Source organism: Protopterus annectens, chromosome 15.part0, assembly GCF_019279795.1.
Source record: "Protopterus annectens isolate FY-2018-M chromosome 15.part0, PAN1.0, whole genome shotgun sequence".
Taxonomy (NCBI): domain Eukaryota; kingdom Metazoa; phylum Chordata; order Ceratodontiformes; family Protopteridae; genus Protopterus; species Protopterus annectens.
Genome location: NC_056749.1, coordinates 134,302,271 through 134,320,097, shown reverse-complemented (window position 1 = coordinate 134,320,097; position 17,827 = coordinate 134,302,271). Strand labels below are relative to the sequence as shown.

Below are 17,827 nucleotides of genomic sequence, written 5' to 3'. Positions count from 1 at the left end.
CATCTCTTTTAGGTTGGTGCACTCTTTCAGGAAATGGGGTTGCCATTTCCCCTGCCCTCAGTGTGATCCTGTCCAAGCCCTGTACTCCTCATCCAGGTCAGTGTGAAGCTGTTCAAGAGAAGGAGGTGTGAAAGGTAATCCTGGATTGAGGATGACATGTCCCTTCCACAGCATAAGCCCCTTCATGAGACAATGGGGGAAGGGAATCTGGGTATCCAAGGGGTGACAGTGCTGTGACCACACAGACTTTAGGTACCACTAAATTTTCCTATGTAAGGACCATGTGTGATTTTTGGTGGTTTATAGCAAAATCCAGACCTTTCAGAAGATGGAAGGTGAAATGAAGAAACTGAAGAAGCAGTTTAGGGACAGAGCATGGATCAGAAGTTCATCCAAGTAGGGGAAAAATTAATCCCTTAACTGAGACGGAAAGCTACTAAAGGCACAAGACACTTTGTGAATACACTTGGGGCTGTGGAAAGGCAAGGCAACAAACTGAAAATACTAAGAGCCAGTGGAAAACCTGAGGAATCTCATGTAAGAAAGATTAATAGGAATATGTAGGCAGATGTCCTCAAGTTCTAATGATGCTAAGAAAGATTATTGGAGGATAAAAGCTAGAAGAGTCTGAAGACACAGCATTTTGAAAGATGGTTTCTTCAAGTAAGTGTTCAGAATGAACAAATTTAGGATGGGTCTCCACTGCCCTCCTTTTCTTGGGACTAAGAAAATCCAAGAATAAAACCTTTTTCCTATGAATTCTTTTGGTACAAGCTTGATGTTTTGAACAGACCGGATGCCTGAGGGCCAAACATTAAGGCTTTCTCCAAGGGTGAATCTAGAATCTTTGAGTTAAAATCCTCAGGTATAGCCTGAATGTGAAGACATGATTATCTACTGATAACAGATCCTGTGGCAGCTGTTCTAGAAGAAGCATCCACAGCATCATAACTGCACTTAATGCTGTGTGTGGCAATCTGATTTGCTTCTGCATCTGTTGTTTAGAATTTGCTGCAGGAATATCCATGACAACTTTGTTTAAGGAGTTAAGAACAGAAATCAAATACTTTGTCATTTGAGTCTGGTAATTATTTGCCATAAAGGCAAGGGCTGCAGAGGTATACACCTCCTTTTCCCATCTATCCATAGCCCTGCTGTCTTTATCAGTGGGTAGGACATTAAGCATTGAGAAGCAGCTTGGAGAGTTTATCTGAAGACAGAGAAAGAGACTGCACAAGGGTCTTCCACAGGATTCTTATATAGATTTTTCAGGTCTTCAAGTACCTTGTAAAACCTGCCCGGACTCTTAGCAGCTGGTGGTTGAGTATCAGGTGCAGAAGGGGTGGAGTGAAAGGTGGTCTGGAAAGCCTGAAGCACAGAAGGGACTGGAAAGAGCAGGGGTATCCTTCTCCAAGAGTGATGAGTATCTGTTCTGAACATCTGAAATCTGCATGGGTTGCTAAAGTGTTTCATCATGCTGTGTAAAGTTTACCCAAAAGAAGCCTGTGGGAATCCACTGAGAGAGAGCCCCCTTTAATGGGAAAACATTTGTCCTAGAGAGTGCAGCTGAGTGGAACATTGGCCAGAGTTATAGTCCTGCTCCATATCAGAGGAACAGAAAACCAATGCAGCTTTCATCTGTGGTTGTCGAAAGCCAAAGGAGGGGGGCTTCAAAGACATAATAGTTTTGAATAGCTCTTGTGAAAAATCCATCCACTCCTTTTATCTAGCTCTTGAGTGGGAGGCCACATGCTTAGTCTTCTGCTTTTTCTTTTTAGGCGTGACATCCACCTGGATGAAACGAGCAGGATCAAAACCACGCCAGACTTCTATTAGAAAGCCAGGGATTTTTTCACTAACTAGAATTTGAGAGACGCTGTGTAGTCTTTCTGAAATAATAAGACACATGGAGTCTCAATAGTGGCTAGCCTGATGTACCACAGGATCTGAAACCTCAGCAGGCATGTCAGAGTTAGAAAGATTGGACTGCAGATCCACTCAAGGCCTCTTTAATTTTTTCATCAGTGGCAGAGGGACGTCCGATCAGCCATGTTGGATTTGGAAAGAAATTTAAGAAGCTGGGTTTCAAGGAAAGTGCTGACAATAGAAAGCCTAGACTTAAGGGTTTTTGGAATGAATAAGTGACTGACAGAGCAAGACTTGTGATCATATTAAAGGCTTAGGCAAAAATGACGCTTGGTATGCAAGTCCTTGTACAGAATCTGCCTACCACACTCGCACTTACCCCTCCTAGTTGACATTTACAAATTTAACAAAAAATTCAAAGACAAAAAGGAAGGTTCGACAACCGGTCACTTATCTGGATAGATGAATGGAACAAACGTACTAATGACAAAAGTCTGACAGATCCATGACCTGTGACTGAAATGGCAATAAGACAGTCTGAGGAACTAGGTTCGTATATGTCTGTCTTTATACCTCAGCACAAATGAGCTAAACTCATGTATCACATGTACGACCTAGGGAAGGTAAAACTTTGCTACCCTGGCTGGATGTCAGTGGTAACAACCCATATATCATGAAAAGTGCAAACGTGACTCCAATTAGGACACCCTCCTATGATAAGGCTTCTGTTGAGATCTATATGGTTTGTTTTTTGCTGTAACATAAGTTCCTGAAAGTTCTCTACTGGATAAAATAAGGAAAAGGTGGGCTTGCTTAGCTATAGATTTAATGGAGGGAATGGTGGTAGGGAGGGCAGCAAAGCTGAGGACAGAAATGTAGAGTGGGTGTAACACACAGTCAGCTTCCAAGAAAAAAACAATCTGTCAAGAAATATCAAGGTGAACGGGTCTATATTAGATGACTGAACTTCCAAAAGTTCAACCGACACCATATGATCAAACTTTTAGAAGTTCGAACATTTAATAAAAATAAATAAACTACACAAATAACCTACCTGAACGTTTTAAGCAGGGGGATAAGCCCCCCTGCACCCTCCACACTCCCCGCTCTTTAAATATACCAACTCTGAGATCACACTACAGTGCAGAAAGGGGAAATTTTCCCATTCTGCGCTGTATGGACATCTCTGTCAAAACATTCGAACTTTCAAAAGTTCGATCATATGGTGTCGACCATATGACAGTCAAATTTTTGAAAGTTCTGTCAGCTAATATAAACTGAAGTGAACTGCAAGTAAAAAATTTGCAAATAAGGGCTCCTTTTTGGGTTTTTATTTTATTGGGCTTATAGTAGATGTCACAGCTTTTGTGTGGATTTATATTTCATTAAACTTGAAGCAGAGATAAAGTCAAAACTGTGACTACCCCACTTCTTAGGCCAGTAGGTTACTAATTTAGCTACAATTAGACGGAGACGTTTTATTTGGATAAGCAGGAAGTCAGATTCATGTGCTCCAATTTCCCTGTTCCAGCAGCCATATGCAGACAGATCAGACAGAGTACAGCTACAATGGAGAGGAGTACCAGGTCACACTCTTCAAACACAAGTGTACAGTCTTCCCTTATAACAATTAAAATAATAATGCTGCTATAGAAGTAAGGTTCACAATCACAGGACTGTGCATTGATTTCATCTATGGAAACTGTAAGGAAATCAATCATGGAAAAAGTGGTCAGGCCATGTGATCAAGACAGCTGACAGATACAAACAATGCTTTGGATGAATGGAGTAAAACAGAGAGAGACTAGGGAAGTCAGAGATGTTGGTATCCAGCTGCAACAGATAGTCATGTTAGAAAGACCAGGCATCTCCTTCTGTCAACATACTTACATGTTCAAGTACAAATTCACTTTAGCAAGGCAAGAGTAAGATATACAATAAACAAATGTGATGTTATTAAAGAAACCAATGGCTCACTGATAAAAACCCAGTGCAAACAGTGTAATCAGGGATCTTTTATTAGAACCTTCTTATTCAAAGCTCAACAGCAGATGAGTTAACTGTGTGATAGATGTAAACTTTGTGTGCTTAAGGTCATAGCCTTCAAGTAATACTACTAGTTACACTGTTAGTTTTCAGACACCTTTTAACACATCTCCGGCTTTAATTAACTGGCATGCACTTAACATATGCCACATTGAAACAATATCAGTCTTTCTCCATTAAGCAGCAGAAGCAGCATACTTGTCTTACCTGGAAATGAAGTGATATCTCACTTTTGGGAGCTGCCATTCAGGCTTGACATTTTTCTCAGGAAGGATGTAGAGCTCGGATGCAGGCTCTCGAGGATTAAGGCAAACCTCTGAAAGAAGACACCAAAATATTACGTCTTGTCATGTCCTTAAACCATCTCTGTATTTCAGAAGAAATCTGCTTTAAAATTATACTCCAAACTGCAGGAAATGAGAATTATCTGCAGTGCAAATAGCCTAAGAAAAGATACGCCAAAGCCTCAGATACTTGAGGGGACAAATAATTATGTCGGGGCTATAAGCTATTATTAGATCACCAAGCTGGGGACAAATAAGGTCTATATATTTATTTTTTGCAAATAAAATAACTGTTATAGCCCATCTGAGAGGTCAGACACTGCATCAAGTGGTTTATTCTAATCAAATCACAAGTCACCAATGATCATTTTTCCTTCTAAGGTTCAGTATGTGGTGCTCAAATTAATAAAAGGATCTTAATTTATTTCACTGCCCTCCCTAACTCCTGGTATGTCCTTCTCCTGTACTGATATCCGTCCCCCACTTCCTCGTACTTCTCATTACTCCCCAAATTGTATCTTCTCCCTCAGCTCTTCTTTCCAAGACCATACCGCTTTCACTACTCTGGTCTCCATATCCGCACACTTTTCCCCTGCTGTTGTCCAGTGTTCCTTCACTACTGCTTCATTACTCAACATACATATCTTAAAGCTACACCTTTTCAAATGATCCTTTACTTCGCTACATTCTCCATCCTTTTTTTTTCCTTACCATCCAATTTAAACTTATACATACTTCTCTTTCCTTCCTTTCTCCACATACTACTTTTTTTCTCTTCCCATTTTGTTTCGCCATCCTGCTTGATGCTCCTAGGTCCAGGTTCCCTTCAGGTTACTCTCGCACTCTCTAATGGAGAAGAACTAGTTCTCTCACAGACTCAGTCATGCATTATTCACACACACTGTCCATTCTTTGACACCATGCCTAGTCTAATTCATCACAGCACTTCCCCTTATATGCAAGTTCCAATTTGTCTATCAAAAATTCTTCTCTAGTGCAAAAATGAACCAGAGACTATGCCTTTCTTCCAGCGTTGCTCTCTTCCCCTTTCACATTTAACCTAGATTTTTTTTATTCCACCATACCTACAATTTATTAAATCCTCTTATTTCATCTACCTTCTCTGTCATCACTTCTCAATTCCCCTTATCCACTGTGTCACATTTTGTAACTGCTTGTGTAACATACTGCCACTGGAGTCCTGAATCAATTAGACTTCTCTCTCCTGGCCACAAAAGGTAAGCTACAGCTTGTTATAATTAGTTAAGACACTCTTCTGTAGATCACTTTCTAATACCTTTAGCTACCAAGGAGTTGTCCCTGTATAAAGACATAGGGTTAAATTGCAAGTCCTCCATTCTCATTTAATATCTCTGGAACTACAGTATTTCACAGCACCCTCATGAACAATACCAGAATTTAGGACAGACATCTTTATGCTTTTAGAATGAGGTATAAATCTGAGGTTCTGAAGGGCGGCTTACATGTAACAATGCAAGCATCCTACTGTACTGGCTTAAGCCTAGTATTTCATTCACACGTCCATCTCAAAGAATTTTCATTGTAAAATGTGACCCACAAAAAAGGACAAGTGGAGGTACACTTTTACTTGTCTCTCAACAATGTCAATATGTCCTCCCTTCTGTAAGCTTTTAAAATGTGGCTTTAAGACCAAATGGCTACTGTTCAAATAGTGGAATCCTCTCCTTGGATTTGTGTACAGCGGGATACAGCCCTGACTGTAACACAGACATTTTAGATGAACTGCTAACCAGATGCTGGAGAAGTTGATGAGGGACAGTGGAGGTAAGACCAACACTGGTTTACCACCCAAGGTGAGAAAGATGTACTGCTTCACTGCAATACCAGCAACTACTGGACAGAGAGGTGCACAGCATGCAGTGTATGTGCAATGGATTATCTGTGGTTCTGGTACGCTGCCTCCATATTGCAGCCTTCATGAAGGGTGTGCTGGCAAGCAGCACATTCACAAGGGAAGGCACAGCATGCTCTTACATTTGTGAGCACATACTTCAGCCACTGTGGTGTATTAGGGTCAGAAAATGGACAGATCCAACATGGCTGCCTTGATGATGGCTACACTACCACTGATGCTTTCCCAGGTTGCAGTGGGAGGAAGATAGATGATAGACATTGGGAGCACACCTCTCATCTGTAGAGATGTTTGCAGAATATCCAGATTTTTGTCTCGTATCTTTATACAATTATGGTTTTCTGGCAAATCATTGGCAAAACATTGACGGTTGATCAGAAAACTAATGACATACATTTAAGTTTCAGACTTCATACTCTTCAGAAAAATTCAGTCTAATGCAAAACCTGTTATTCTATCAACTTTGTAAGTTTGTAAGTGCAAAATTTAAAAAGTGTCCCTATTTTGGGCCTTTGTCCCCCCATTATTTATGGCTTTGTTCAGATTTCATGGTCTAAGAAGTTGGCAGGTATCACTGGGACTGGAAAAAGGATTGAAAAAAGTAGTGGAATCCCTTCTGAATCTCCCTTCTGAATCAATAATTCTGTAAGTAGTAACCATAACTCAATGATACATGCTGACTTTAACCCCAACTAAAGGAGCAAAGCTCTTTTCTTACAGGCACAAAATCTTACCAACTCCAGATTCACTCAGCTCACAGTCAAGTTCAATGGATGCATCACACTGATGATAGATACTGCCTGTAAATCTGGGCCTTGACTATATGAAGACATGAAGGTAGTAGTCCACCTTGGATAAAGTTACAAAGATCTCAGTTCAGCCAGTATCAATGACAAATGTCTAGTCATCATTATGACTGCCAAACAAACAAAGCTATACTCAAAAGGAACATCTTTCAAGGCAGCAAAAGACAGTTCTAAACTATTCCTCTTTCAGTATGCATCTTTGACTGAAAGGTCTTAATGTTAATGCAAAAGCTGACATGAAGGTCCTCCTTTACTTATTAAAAACACTCCTTCCACTAAAGGAGAAGTATTTCCCTGTATGGATGAGGGTACAATCATAGCATTTAAACCAGATCAGTACTGACCACAAACACAAAATGCATAGCAGAGCTTGCACCTAGGTCTTATTTAAATCCACGAGGGACTCCACAGAACACTTGCAAAAAAGTAGAGTTGTGTAATTAAACTTTCCATAATGATAAGTTCTACTAAATCATTGTTGCAGTAGTCTAAAGTGTTTACATTATATCTTGCCAACAATATAACCTTAGGATAGTTTACAAAGTTTCAAGGTACTTTGCACATATCTAACTGCTGTGGTACTCGAGGACTGATGAATAAAAGGAGTGGTTGGAGCACCACAGCTTCACTGCTTTCTTGCCTCAAGAAGACAGGCCAGAGCTATGGAAATAGATAAATGCTAGGAAAGGAAAAATAAATAAATATAAAAATACACACACAGACACGTATATATCATACATGCGTATATATACATGTATGTGTGTGTGTGTGTGTGTGTGTATGTATATATATATATATATATATATATATATATATATATATATATACACACACATACATTTATTTATATATACATATATATATGTACATACACATACATTTTTATAAATGTATATGTGCATATATATATATATATATATATATATAATCCACACACACACACAAACACAGAGCAATATATATACATCTACACCTAACACAGAAGAAAAGGGAGACGATGGAAGTGAGCGGCTACTGCAACAGTGATCTATTAGAACATCTACTGTTATGATAAGTTTACACAATTGTACAGTGAAGCAGCACATCTCTATCATCTTGGGTCTGTTCAATATTAGATCACTGATTCAACAGCCTAAATTGTTTGGGTAGATTACTAGAGCTTAGAATTAAAAGCAGGAAGAAGGAGTTTGACAATCTTGGTGCTCCTGAAGAAGGGTCCTAAGCAAAAGCCACTCTGGACCTCGAAAAGGAATCCAGTTTGTAATGCTTTGTAAAAGTATGTACAGAAGACCAAGGTGCTGCATCTAGGATTCCATCCCTTTCCAAAAGGCACAGTAGAAGACAAAGCCCTGGTTTAGTGAGCCCTGACCCTGTCTGGAAGCGAGATATTATGGACAGAATAGCAGAATGAAATGAAATGAAATGAGACAAGCATCTAGAAATTGTTTGCTCTTACACTAATTTTCCTTTTTTTCTTACCCTCATAGGAAACAAATAGTTGATTGGCTTTCCTGAAGGATTTTGATCTATCCACGTAATACCTGAGCGACTTGTGGACACCCAGAGCATGTATTTGTTTCTCCCTTATTTTTAGGTTCTGGAAAGTATAAAGGGATAGTAATAGTTTGATTAAAAGGGACCCATGAAACCACTTTAGGGAAAAAAGAAGGATTTGTTCTCAAAAATTAGATAAGGTTGACTCACCATAAGAGCTTGTAACTCAGATACTACTCTTGTAGAAGTCATAGCAAACTAACTCCGTTTGCCAAGATGGGAACCTCAAATCAGCCTCACGAGCTAAATCAAATATAAGAAGTGTTGGTTTTTCAAGCACAAAGTTAAGATCTGTTTTCTAGATGGATGGACATGGAAAATTCCTTTCAAAAATTGTTTGACCTGAGGTATAAAGAGGGATCTAAGGGCAGACAAGCAGAGATAGCTGAAATATGAATCTTGATAGAAGAGTATTCTACAACTATAGGCATCTGGGCCTTAAAAGTGTAGATTGCTATGTATGTATACCTTTAAGAAGCTTTCCATGGCCTTGCACATATCTATAATACTAAGCATGTGCGAGCCTGACTGCCATTTTGTAGTAAGCTGCTGAGATATAAGCATGCATGTCTGTGTAGTCTGTCTGTTAATCAGTTCATTTACATTTTTGCACTGCTGCTATCCATCCTGACGTATTTCTGTGTAATACAACATATAAATGAACTATTCCACTTATTCATCTTCAATTGTAAACCAAGATGAGAAACAGGGGCTATAAGAGATCTGGGCACCCAGGTCGACAGCCACCTCACCTTCGACCTCCACATTGTCACTGTGGGCAGGAAGTCCTTCTGCGTGGCACATCATATAACCAAAGGTTTCGCATCCAGGAAGAAAGAGGTCATCATCCCTCTCTACTCATCCCTCATTAGACCAATCATTGAATATAATGCCCCATTTGGTATGTACCTGATCAGACACCTACAACAGCTGGAGAGGCCACAAAACTACCGCACAAAAAGGATCCTAGGCTTTAAACACACACCCTACATGGACAGACTCAAGACACTTCAGCTGTTCTCAGTCTCTTATCATCTACTTAGATGTGATCTCCTCTTGACTTGCAAAGCCATGTCCGACCCAGCCCTACTTGAAATGATACACCTAAAGAAATCCCAATCCCCCCGTGCCACACGCTCCAGAGATCACAACCTCATTACTACAATTAACAGAACATGCTGGAGGGATGGGTTCATCTCCCAAAGACTGCCCATACTGTGGAAAAAGATTCCCATTCATGTAGAGCAGAGCATTCAGCAGCAGAGCACCTTGCTGACCCTCTTCAAGAGAAATCTTGACAAGTGGATGGGCAACAGAAAGTTCACTCCAGGGATCATTCCAGCTGCCTATTGGATAGGGGCATTGTGAACTAACATTGGGTGGCACAGTGCCTGGGCAATTTTTTTGGGCTAGGCTTGTAAAAGCTCCAGGGCCATTAGCCTAATACACACCTATGAACCTTTGGTGTCAGAATGTGATCCAGAATCAAGACCGATAGGCACACAGTTAATGTTGGAGGAATACAGAGAAATGGATCATTCCTACTGCATGTACAACTCACAAAATCAGGTCAGAAATTAATTTCGGGTAACAAAAATAGCTTAAATGATTTCTTACTCAAAGAATATAAAACAAAGCACTTAGAACACTCAAAACGAAATTCTAGTTAAACGAAATTCTCAAAACTGTAACATACTAAAAAAATATTCAAAATAGTTCCGAAAATGTTTGAAACAAAGTCTGAATCACATAAATGTATAAACTAAGGAAAACAACGGCATTTTTTAGCTATGTGCTACTTTTAAAGTTATTCGAGATATGTGAAGTATACAGACTGTCCGCAAGTTTGTGCAGTATTACAGTGCAGTTATTTTGCAAAATACAGCCATTTCAAAGCACATTTTGCAAAGTACAGTATTTCAAAGAGGTTGTTGTGCATTTGAATGTTATTACAAGTACTGGCTGTGTGTGCATGTTTGTATATAATTACAAGGGCCATATTTTCAGTGTGTTTGGGCATACTTTGTTGGCATGGCTGAAGGATTTCGTAGACCAGCTCCACTTGTCTTTGATAACAATACTGCAGAGAATTGGAGAGTGTTTGAGTAAGAGTAGTATATTTTCATACAAGCTGTATTTTCTGACGAAGATGACTGTACAAAGGCATTTATTATACTTAATTTAGCTGGTTCAGAAGCCATAGAAAGATTGTGTTCATTTGGGTATGCACCTCCTGCATTTGCAGGAGAGGGGGAAAAACTGTCATATAGTGGTACTGGCTGAGTCAAGGGAAGACCCCAAGTGTTTAAAACATAAATTTAGAGAAATGTGTAGCCCCCAAACAATTATTACAATGGAAAGGCACTTATTTTACACAACAGATCAAAAGCCTGGTGAAACATTTACAGCATATATAACTGACTTGAGAAACAAGGATAAAACATCAAGATTTGGTGATTTAAGGGATGAGTTAATAAAAGACAGACGTGTGGTATTAAAGATGATGCTGTGAGAAAGATTTTGCTTCGTGACAGTGAATTAACTTTGAATAAGGCCATTGAGATTTGTCAGACATATGAGCTCACAGAAAAGCACTCAAATATGCTTACAAGTGAGAAATGCATGCTTCCAGCATCTTCTAAGGCCAATGTTGATAGTATGCAGCACATGGTTAAAAGAAACAGGCCCAAGCACATGGCTGCAACTGTGAGCCCTGCAATACTCACTGAGAAACCCTGTACCCTTCTAGCAAATTCCACAGTGCGCACAGTCTCAATGAAGCATAAGGGTGAGTCAGCAAACTCAAAGCATGTGCCCTCATCTACCCTCACAGTCAACTGTCATAATTATGGAAGTAATCATGTATCTAAAAGAGAACAGTGCTTAGCTTTTGGTCAGCAATGCCACAGATGTAAAACGTGGAATCATTTCCAAAGATTTTGTAAATCAAAAGAGGCTTATTCTTTTATTAAAAGAGAACATTCAAAGACACAAGGTGATCAACTGGAAAGTTCTGACCATACTTTTTATGTTGATTGTGTCTTTGTGCTTAATGAAACAGTTAATGCACTAGATTTATGGGCAAAGAATGAAGTATTTTATACTGTTCAGATAAATGGAAGACCCATAGAGCTCAAAGCTGATACAGGTTCAAAGTGCAATGTTATATCAGCAGAAACATTTGCTAGAGTATATGCTGGTGAGAAGTTTGATTTGGCAAAGTGTGCAAAGCTTGTTGCTTATGGTGGTGAAGAAATTCAGACTGAAGGTTCAGTAGTGCTTTCATATTATTCTGCTGGGAACAGCTATGACTTGCAATTTTACACAGTCAAAAGGAACGTACAGTTATTATTAGGCCTTGGAGACAGTTTGAGAATGGGACGACTTTCATTTAATAAGGAAGTGCACCATGTAAGCTTGAAAGACCACTGTTCTAATTTCGCCCAGTCTTTTTTCTACCTATGCTGATCTTTTCAAAGACAAACTAGGCAAACTACCAGTTGTGTACTCCATGAAGTTAGACACTGAGGTGAGTCCAGTTGTCAAACTAGCCTGGAAAGTTCCAGTAGTTACATAGAACAGAGTCAAGGTTGAGCTAGATAAAATGGTGCAGCAAGGTGTAATTTGTCCAGTTGATGAACCTACTGAATGGGTATCTTCCATGGTGGTGACTCATAAGAAAAGCTCAGACGATATCATAATATGTATTGATCCAAGAGATGTGAACAAAGCACTGAAAAGACCTCATCATCCAATGCATACAGTCGAAGAAGTCGCTGCTGTTATGCCAAATGCCACTGTTTTTTCTGTCTTGGATGCATTGAGTTCATTCTGGCAAATTTTGCTTGACCAAAAATCTTCATTGCTAACCACTTTCAGTACTCCTTTTGGTAGGTACAGATTTTTGAGAATGCAGTTTGGGATAAATTCTGCCAGTGAAGTCTTCCAGAGTGCAATGGAGCACATTTTTCCTGGGTAATTTATAGTAGATGATATTCTAGTAGGAGCTAATGGTGAAGCTGAGCATGACAGAACCTCAAGAAAATTCTGGAAAGTATCTTAAGCTGAATCCTCAAAAGTGCAAATTCAGGCTACAAGAAGTTACTTAACTTGTTCATTTATTTACCAGTTTAAGCTTAACACAAGTTCCTTTCAAGCAAACTGTTATTCTTGAGATGCTAGCACCAGGCAATGCTCAAGCTCTACGTTTTCCTGGCATGGTTAACTACCTAGGGAAGTTTATTCCAGACTTGAGACAACTTTCAGCACCACTCAGAGCACTGACATGTTAACATGTATCTTGGTCCTGGGCAGAGCAACACCAGAGAGCATTTGATGTCCTGAAACAAAGAATTGACAGTCCACCAACTCTTAGATACTATGATGTTCATAAACCAGTAACTGCTTCTTGTGATGATTCAAAATTTGGTCTTGGTGCAGTCATTCTTCAAGAGGGTAGACCAGTAGCAGATCACCAACCTCTAGTCACCATTTTCAAAAAGCCATTGTATACAGCTCCTGCCAGATAGCAAAGCACGATGTTGAAATTACAAAAGTATAACTTCAATCCAGATCACCTAGAAATACCATTGAACAACATGAAAATGAGAAACTTGATTTTGAAGTCGTGGAAGTGAGAAATTCTTCTTCCACACGTCTTGATGAACTTAGAAGTCATACAGCCTCAGATCCAGTTCTGCAGAAACTCAACCACTTTATCAGTCGAGGATGGCCATCAGAGCAATCTTGCTTACAAGTAGCCCTGCAACCTTATTTTCCCTACAGAGATGAAATTTTGTTTGACAATGGTATCATCATGAAAGGTCCAAAAGTGATTCTTCCAAAATTCTTCCAACAAGAGTATATTACTGTTTTGCATCATGGCCTCCCAGGAACAGATTCTACCAAAAGAAGGGTGAGAGGTCTAGTATTTTGGCCTTCTATGTCACAGGACATTGAGAGACTACTTTCATCTTGCTCTGTATGTAATAGTACTAAGCCACATCAACAGAAAGAACCACTTCAGCTAAACCAGATTCCTGAACTACCTTGGTTGACAGTAGCTGCAGACATTTTTGAATGGAACAGTCAACATTACTTGGTGTTAGTAGACTCTTATTCAAATTGGTTCGAGGCTGACCTACTTCTTATTCTAGTGTCCAGTACTGTCATTTACTAAGATGAAGCATCATTTTTCAGTCCATGGGTCCATGGTACTCCGCACAAAGTTATTTCTGACAATGGTACACAGTTTACAAGCCAGCAGTTCAAAAGATTTGCTGAAGAGTGGGACTTTACTCATGTTACAAGTAGCCTTGAATACCCACAGTCAAATGATTTAGCAGAATGTGCAGTTCAAAGTGTGAAACAGTTATTAGGGAAGTTGAAATGAGACAATAGCAATGTTTGCTTGAGTCTCTCGAATCTCAGAAATATTCCTCGTGATAAACATCTTGGTTCATCTGCAGAGAGACTTCTGTCGAGACAAACCAGAACCACACTACCAATTAGCAGTAATCTATTCATTCCATGTGTCAAGAACAACAGATCAGTGAAAGCCCATTTGTTGAAGAAGCGCTTATCCCTGATGTCTGATTATGATAAGACTAGCAAACCACACAATCCATTACGAGAAAGGGAGATGGTGAGGATACAGACATCCAAAGGTTTTGATCAGATTGGAGTCATGAAAAGTGTATGTCCAGAGCCAATATCGTACATTGTAGAATCACAAGGAGTAGAATTTAAGTGAAACTGGAAAGATTTGGTCCTGGTGTCCATGCCTGTATTGCAGTATCACACCTGCGAGAAAAACTCGAAATCTCAGAGTGAGTTATCCAGCATTCTAGTTCCAGAGGATGTTCCAGTAAATATCCCTGTTCCTGAGAAGAATCCTGAAGCTCCTGAATCTGTTTGTTCACCAATGACTGTCACTGTTGCTAAACTCAGCTTTGACTTCTTTATCACTAGATCAGGTGGTATTTCCAGACCGTGTTCCAGATACGCAGCAACTTGGACATGAACAATGTGTTTATTTCTCAGTGTCTGCATAATTGCATGTCTTTTTCATATGTCATTTACTCTGGGCAATTCATCAAAGACAGAAGATGTAGATTAGTATGTACGTATGTATGCCTTCAAGAAGCTTTCCATGGGCTCGCACATGTGTATAAATACTAAGCATGTGCAAGCCTGACTCACATTTTGTAGTAAGCTGTTGAGATTTAAGCATGCATGTCTGTGTAGTCTGTCTGTTAATCAGTTCATTTATATTTTGTACTACTGCTATCCCCATCCAGATGTGTTTCTGTGTAATAAAACATATAAAAGAACTACCCTGCCTGTATATCTTCAATTGTAAACCAAGACGAGTGACAAAAAGGACCCTGGTTCTTAGTATGGCATCCACTAATACGTTTTTTCCACTTACTCATACATGATTTCCTAGCAGAAGGTGTTTAGCCTCCTTTAATATCTGATGGCTGGTTGGCAAAATGAAGAGGTGTATTTGAGGAGTGCCAAACTGAAGTGTGATGTTACTGAAGTGAAGACCTCTCAATTCAAGGTCCACTCATGGGGGTCCTCCATGGAACGACTTAAGCAATCTGCTAGCATAATGTCCTGAGAGGGGATGTATGTGGCTGTGAATATGATATTCATTTGTGTTGCCACATTCCAATTCTCCAGTGCTAACCTGCAAAGATGGTAAGACCTGGTGTCTGCCTGTTTATGTACCATGACTGTAGTGCTGTCTGTGTACACTTGGAGTAGTCATGGGTCTCCAAAGGTGGGCAAAAATCTGAAGAGCCTGCAGAAGAGCCTTTATGTCTCTCAGGCTGGTGTACTCTTCAGGAACTCGGGTTGCCATTTCCCCTGCACTCAGTGTGATCCTGTTCAAGCCCCCTACACTTTATCCAAGTCATCAGTGTGAAGCTGTTCACGAGGAGGTAGTGTGAACGGTAATCCTGGGTTGAGGATGACATGTCCCTTCCACTACATAAGCTTCTTCTTGAGACAAGGGACAAAGCAAAGAAAAGCATACAGAAACATTCCCACCCGTGGGAAAGATAAAGCATCTGTCTTTCATGCCTGCTTGCAAGGAATCTGGTAGCAAAACCTCTCTGACTGTTTCAAAAGGAGAAAACTGATCTATTTAAAGTGTTTCCAATAGTTGGATTCATTCCTGGAAGACACTAGAGTGCAACTTCCACTTGTGATGGTCTGTGCTGCTCAGCTCAGCTTGTCTGTTATAATGTTTTTTTCTGACTGGATGTATGAAGCCGGAAGAGTCAAACTGAGCTGAGTTGCTACCTTTTAGGCTATCATGGCAAGTCTGCAAAGGGGGTAAGATGAGACAGTACTTTATTTATATATCACTTTGGTGTTGCGTGTAATAATGAGTAGAAGTCCTGGAGACCAGAGATGATTTAAAGCTTTTACAACACTTATTACTGCTATCATCTCCTTGACATTTATGTGTTTTTTGTCTCTCCTGTTTCTCCCACAAACCTTGCAATTTCACCCCCTTTTGATAGAGCTCCCAAGCAAAGTCTGAGACATTTATTGTGATATACAGGGAGGGGAGAAGGGGAGACCCATCACAGTAATGTCCTTCTCACGAGCTCCAAGAGAGGAATTTCAAAAGATAAAGGGTAATGATGCTGAGATCAGAATGACCCGAGGTATCACTGAATCTTTATTATGTGAAGTCTGGCCAAGCAAATCATGATAATCATAGAAGACATACAACCCAGAATATTGAGAAATTCACTGGCAGATGTCAGAGACTGATTGGAAAAGCTTAAGATTTTTTTTTTCATACTGTTTGACTTTGTTCATTGAAAGTAAGGCTCCTTTCAGGGAAGCATCCAGAAGACATCCTAATAAAACTATTCTGTCAGCAGAGAGACGAGGATTCCTTTACATTCATGGAAGCCCCACGCTAAGGAGGAGTTTATTGACATGTCAGAAAATCCTAACAACCTGAAAAAGAGTCTGCAAATATAAGGCAATTGTCAAATAAATAAAACATGTGAATGTCTTGAAATCTACAGTAAGTAATTACTGGAGCCAGACACTTTTTCAACACTCTTGGTGCAGCACATAGACCAAAGGGTATGGCAAAGAAATGATAATATAGGCTAGATACAGAAAAGCTTTAAAATGACTGAATTATTTGCTGATTGGTATGTGCAAAGCATCATTAAGTATAACATTAGCATAAAATTGAGAGGGTATAAGTGGTAACAAAGTTTGGAGGGATAACATTTTGATCTTTGGGAGTTTTGAACGTGAACATACAGATTTAGAAACGAAAGATCTAGACTGGTCTCCAAATTCCCTCTTTCTTCAGTACCAGTATGATCCTGGAATAAAAATCTTTGCCTATCTAATCTGAAGGCACTAGCTCTATGACCCCCAGCTCACCCCCTCACGCAGACCACCACCATGACAACTTCCATCTGTACTTCTGCTGGATGATTCTGAGAACCCATCTGTATGAGATAAACTAATGCCACTGGGAAAGGTAAAGCCCTACAAAGAGCGATATATTACATTAAAGGCAGAAAGCAATTCCTCAGCAAAATCCCAGCAAGTCTTCTCAGTCCATGGTATGAGAAAAAAGAGTTGCCCCATTCTTACCTTTTTTGCTTTCTTTTCCAGGGGAAACCACCAGAAAAAAGACCAACCCATGGCAGGGGCACTATGCCAGGAATCAGGCACCTTAGCCCAGTTATGCAGTATGACTTCATCTGCTCCTTCCCTAAAACCAGCAAGAGTGGTCCCTCACTTGCCAGGTAAAGTCAACCCAACAGGTGCAGAGGACATGTCTAAGTCTCAGTCCTTAACGGCTTCCCCTAAGAGCAACACCAGAAGGACCAAGAGGGAACAATGAACAGCCTTAGGAACAAGGTCTGTTCAATGCAGAGTCACCCATCGGCTGCTGAGGCCAAATTTTCTTCTTTTTCTTCTTAAGGATGGCTAAAAAAAAGAACCAAAGAGGCCTATGGTTGCTCTATGGTTGATTGAGAAAACAGCCTGAAAGGCAGATAGAAAAGCCTGGGTGAGTTGCTAAACCTTTTGCAGAAAATTTTAGGTTCTGAAATAAAAATTTTCAGTGACAGTCCCCAGGCGCACAATATCCTGCCCATAACACAACTATTTTCCATATACATGAAGAAAATATACACCAAAAAGATTTTTTTACATATTTTTTCATGCAATCATTCCCAATGGAAAAAGCCCTTAAACTGACATGACAGTCCATTAAAAATATATTTCCTGGCATAAGCAATATGTAACAAAAGAAAAAACATTATTTTTCTTCAGAAAAATGATTTAGTGGAAAGATTTCCACGTAAGGGTACTTATTTGGC

The 17,827-nt window shown here is 39.8% G+C and overlaps 1 protein-coding gene across 1 annotated transcript in view; it reads right to left on the bottom strand.

Moving 5' to 3' along the window:
* RADX (RPA1 related single stranded DNA binding protein, X-linked) overlaps positions 1 to 17,827 on the bottom strand; it is an 804,920-nt gene that overhangs the window by 626,428 nt on the left and 160,665 nt on the right. Inside the window, exon 4 of the mRNA XM_044057246.1 lies at positions 4,120 to 4,228. Within this exon, the coding sequence (XP_043913181.1) occupies positions 4,120 to 4,228 (109 nt within the window). The remainder of the gene's footprint in view (positions 1 to 4,119; positions 4,229 to 17,827) is intronic.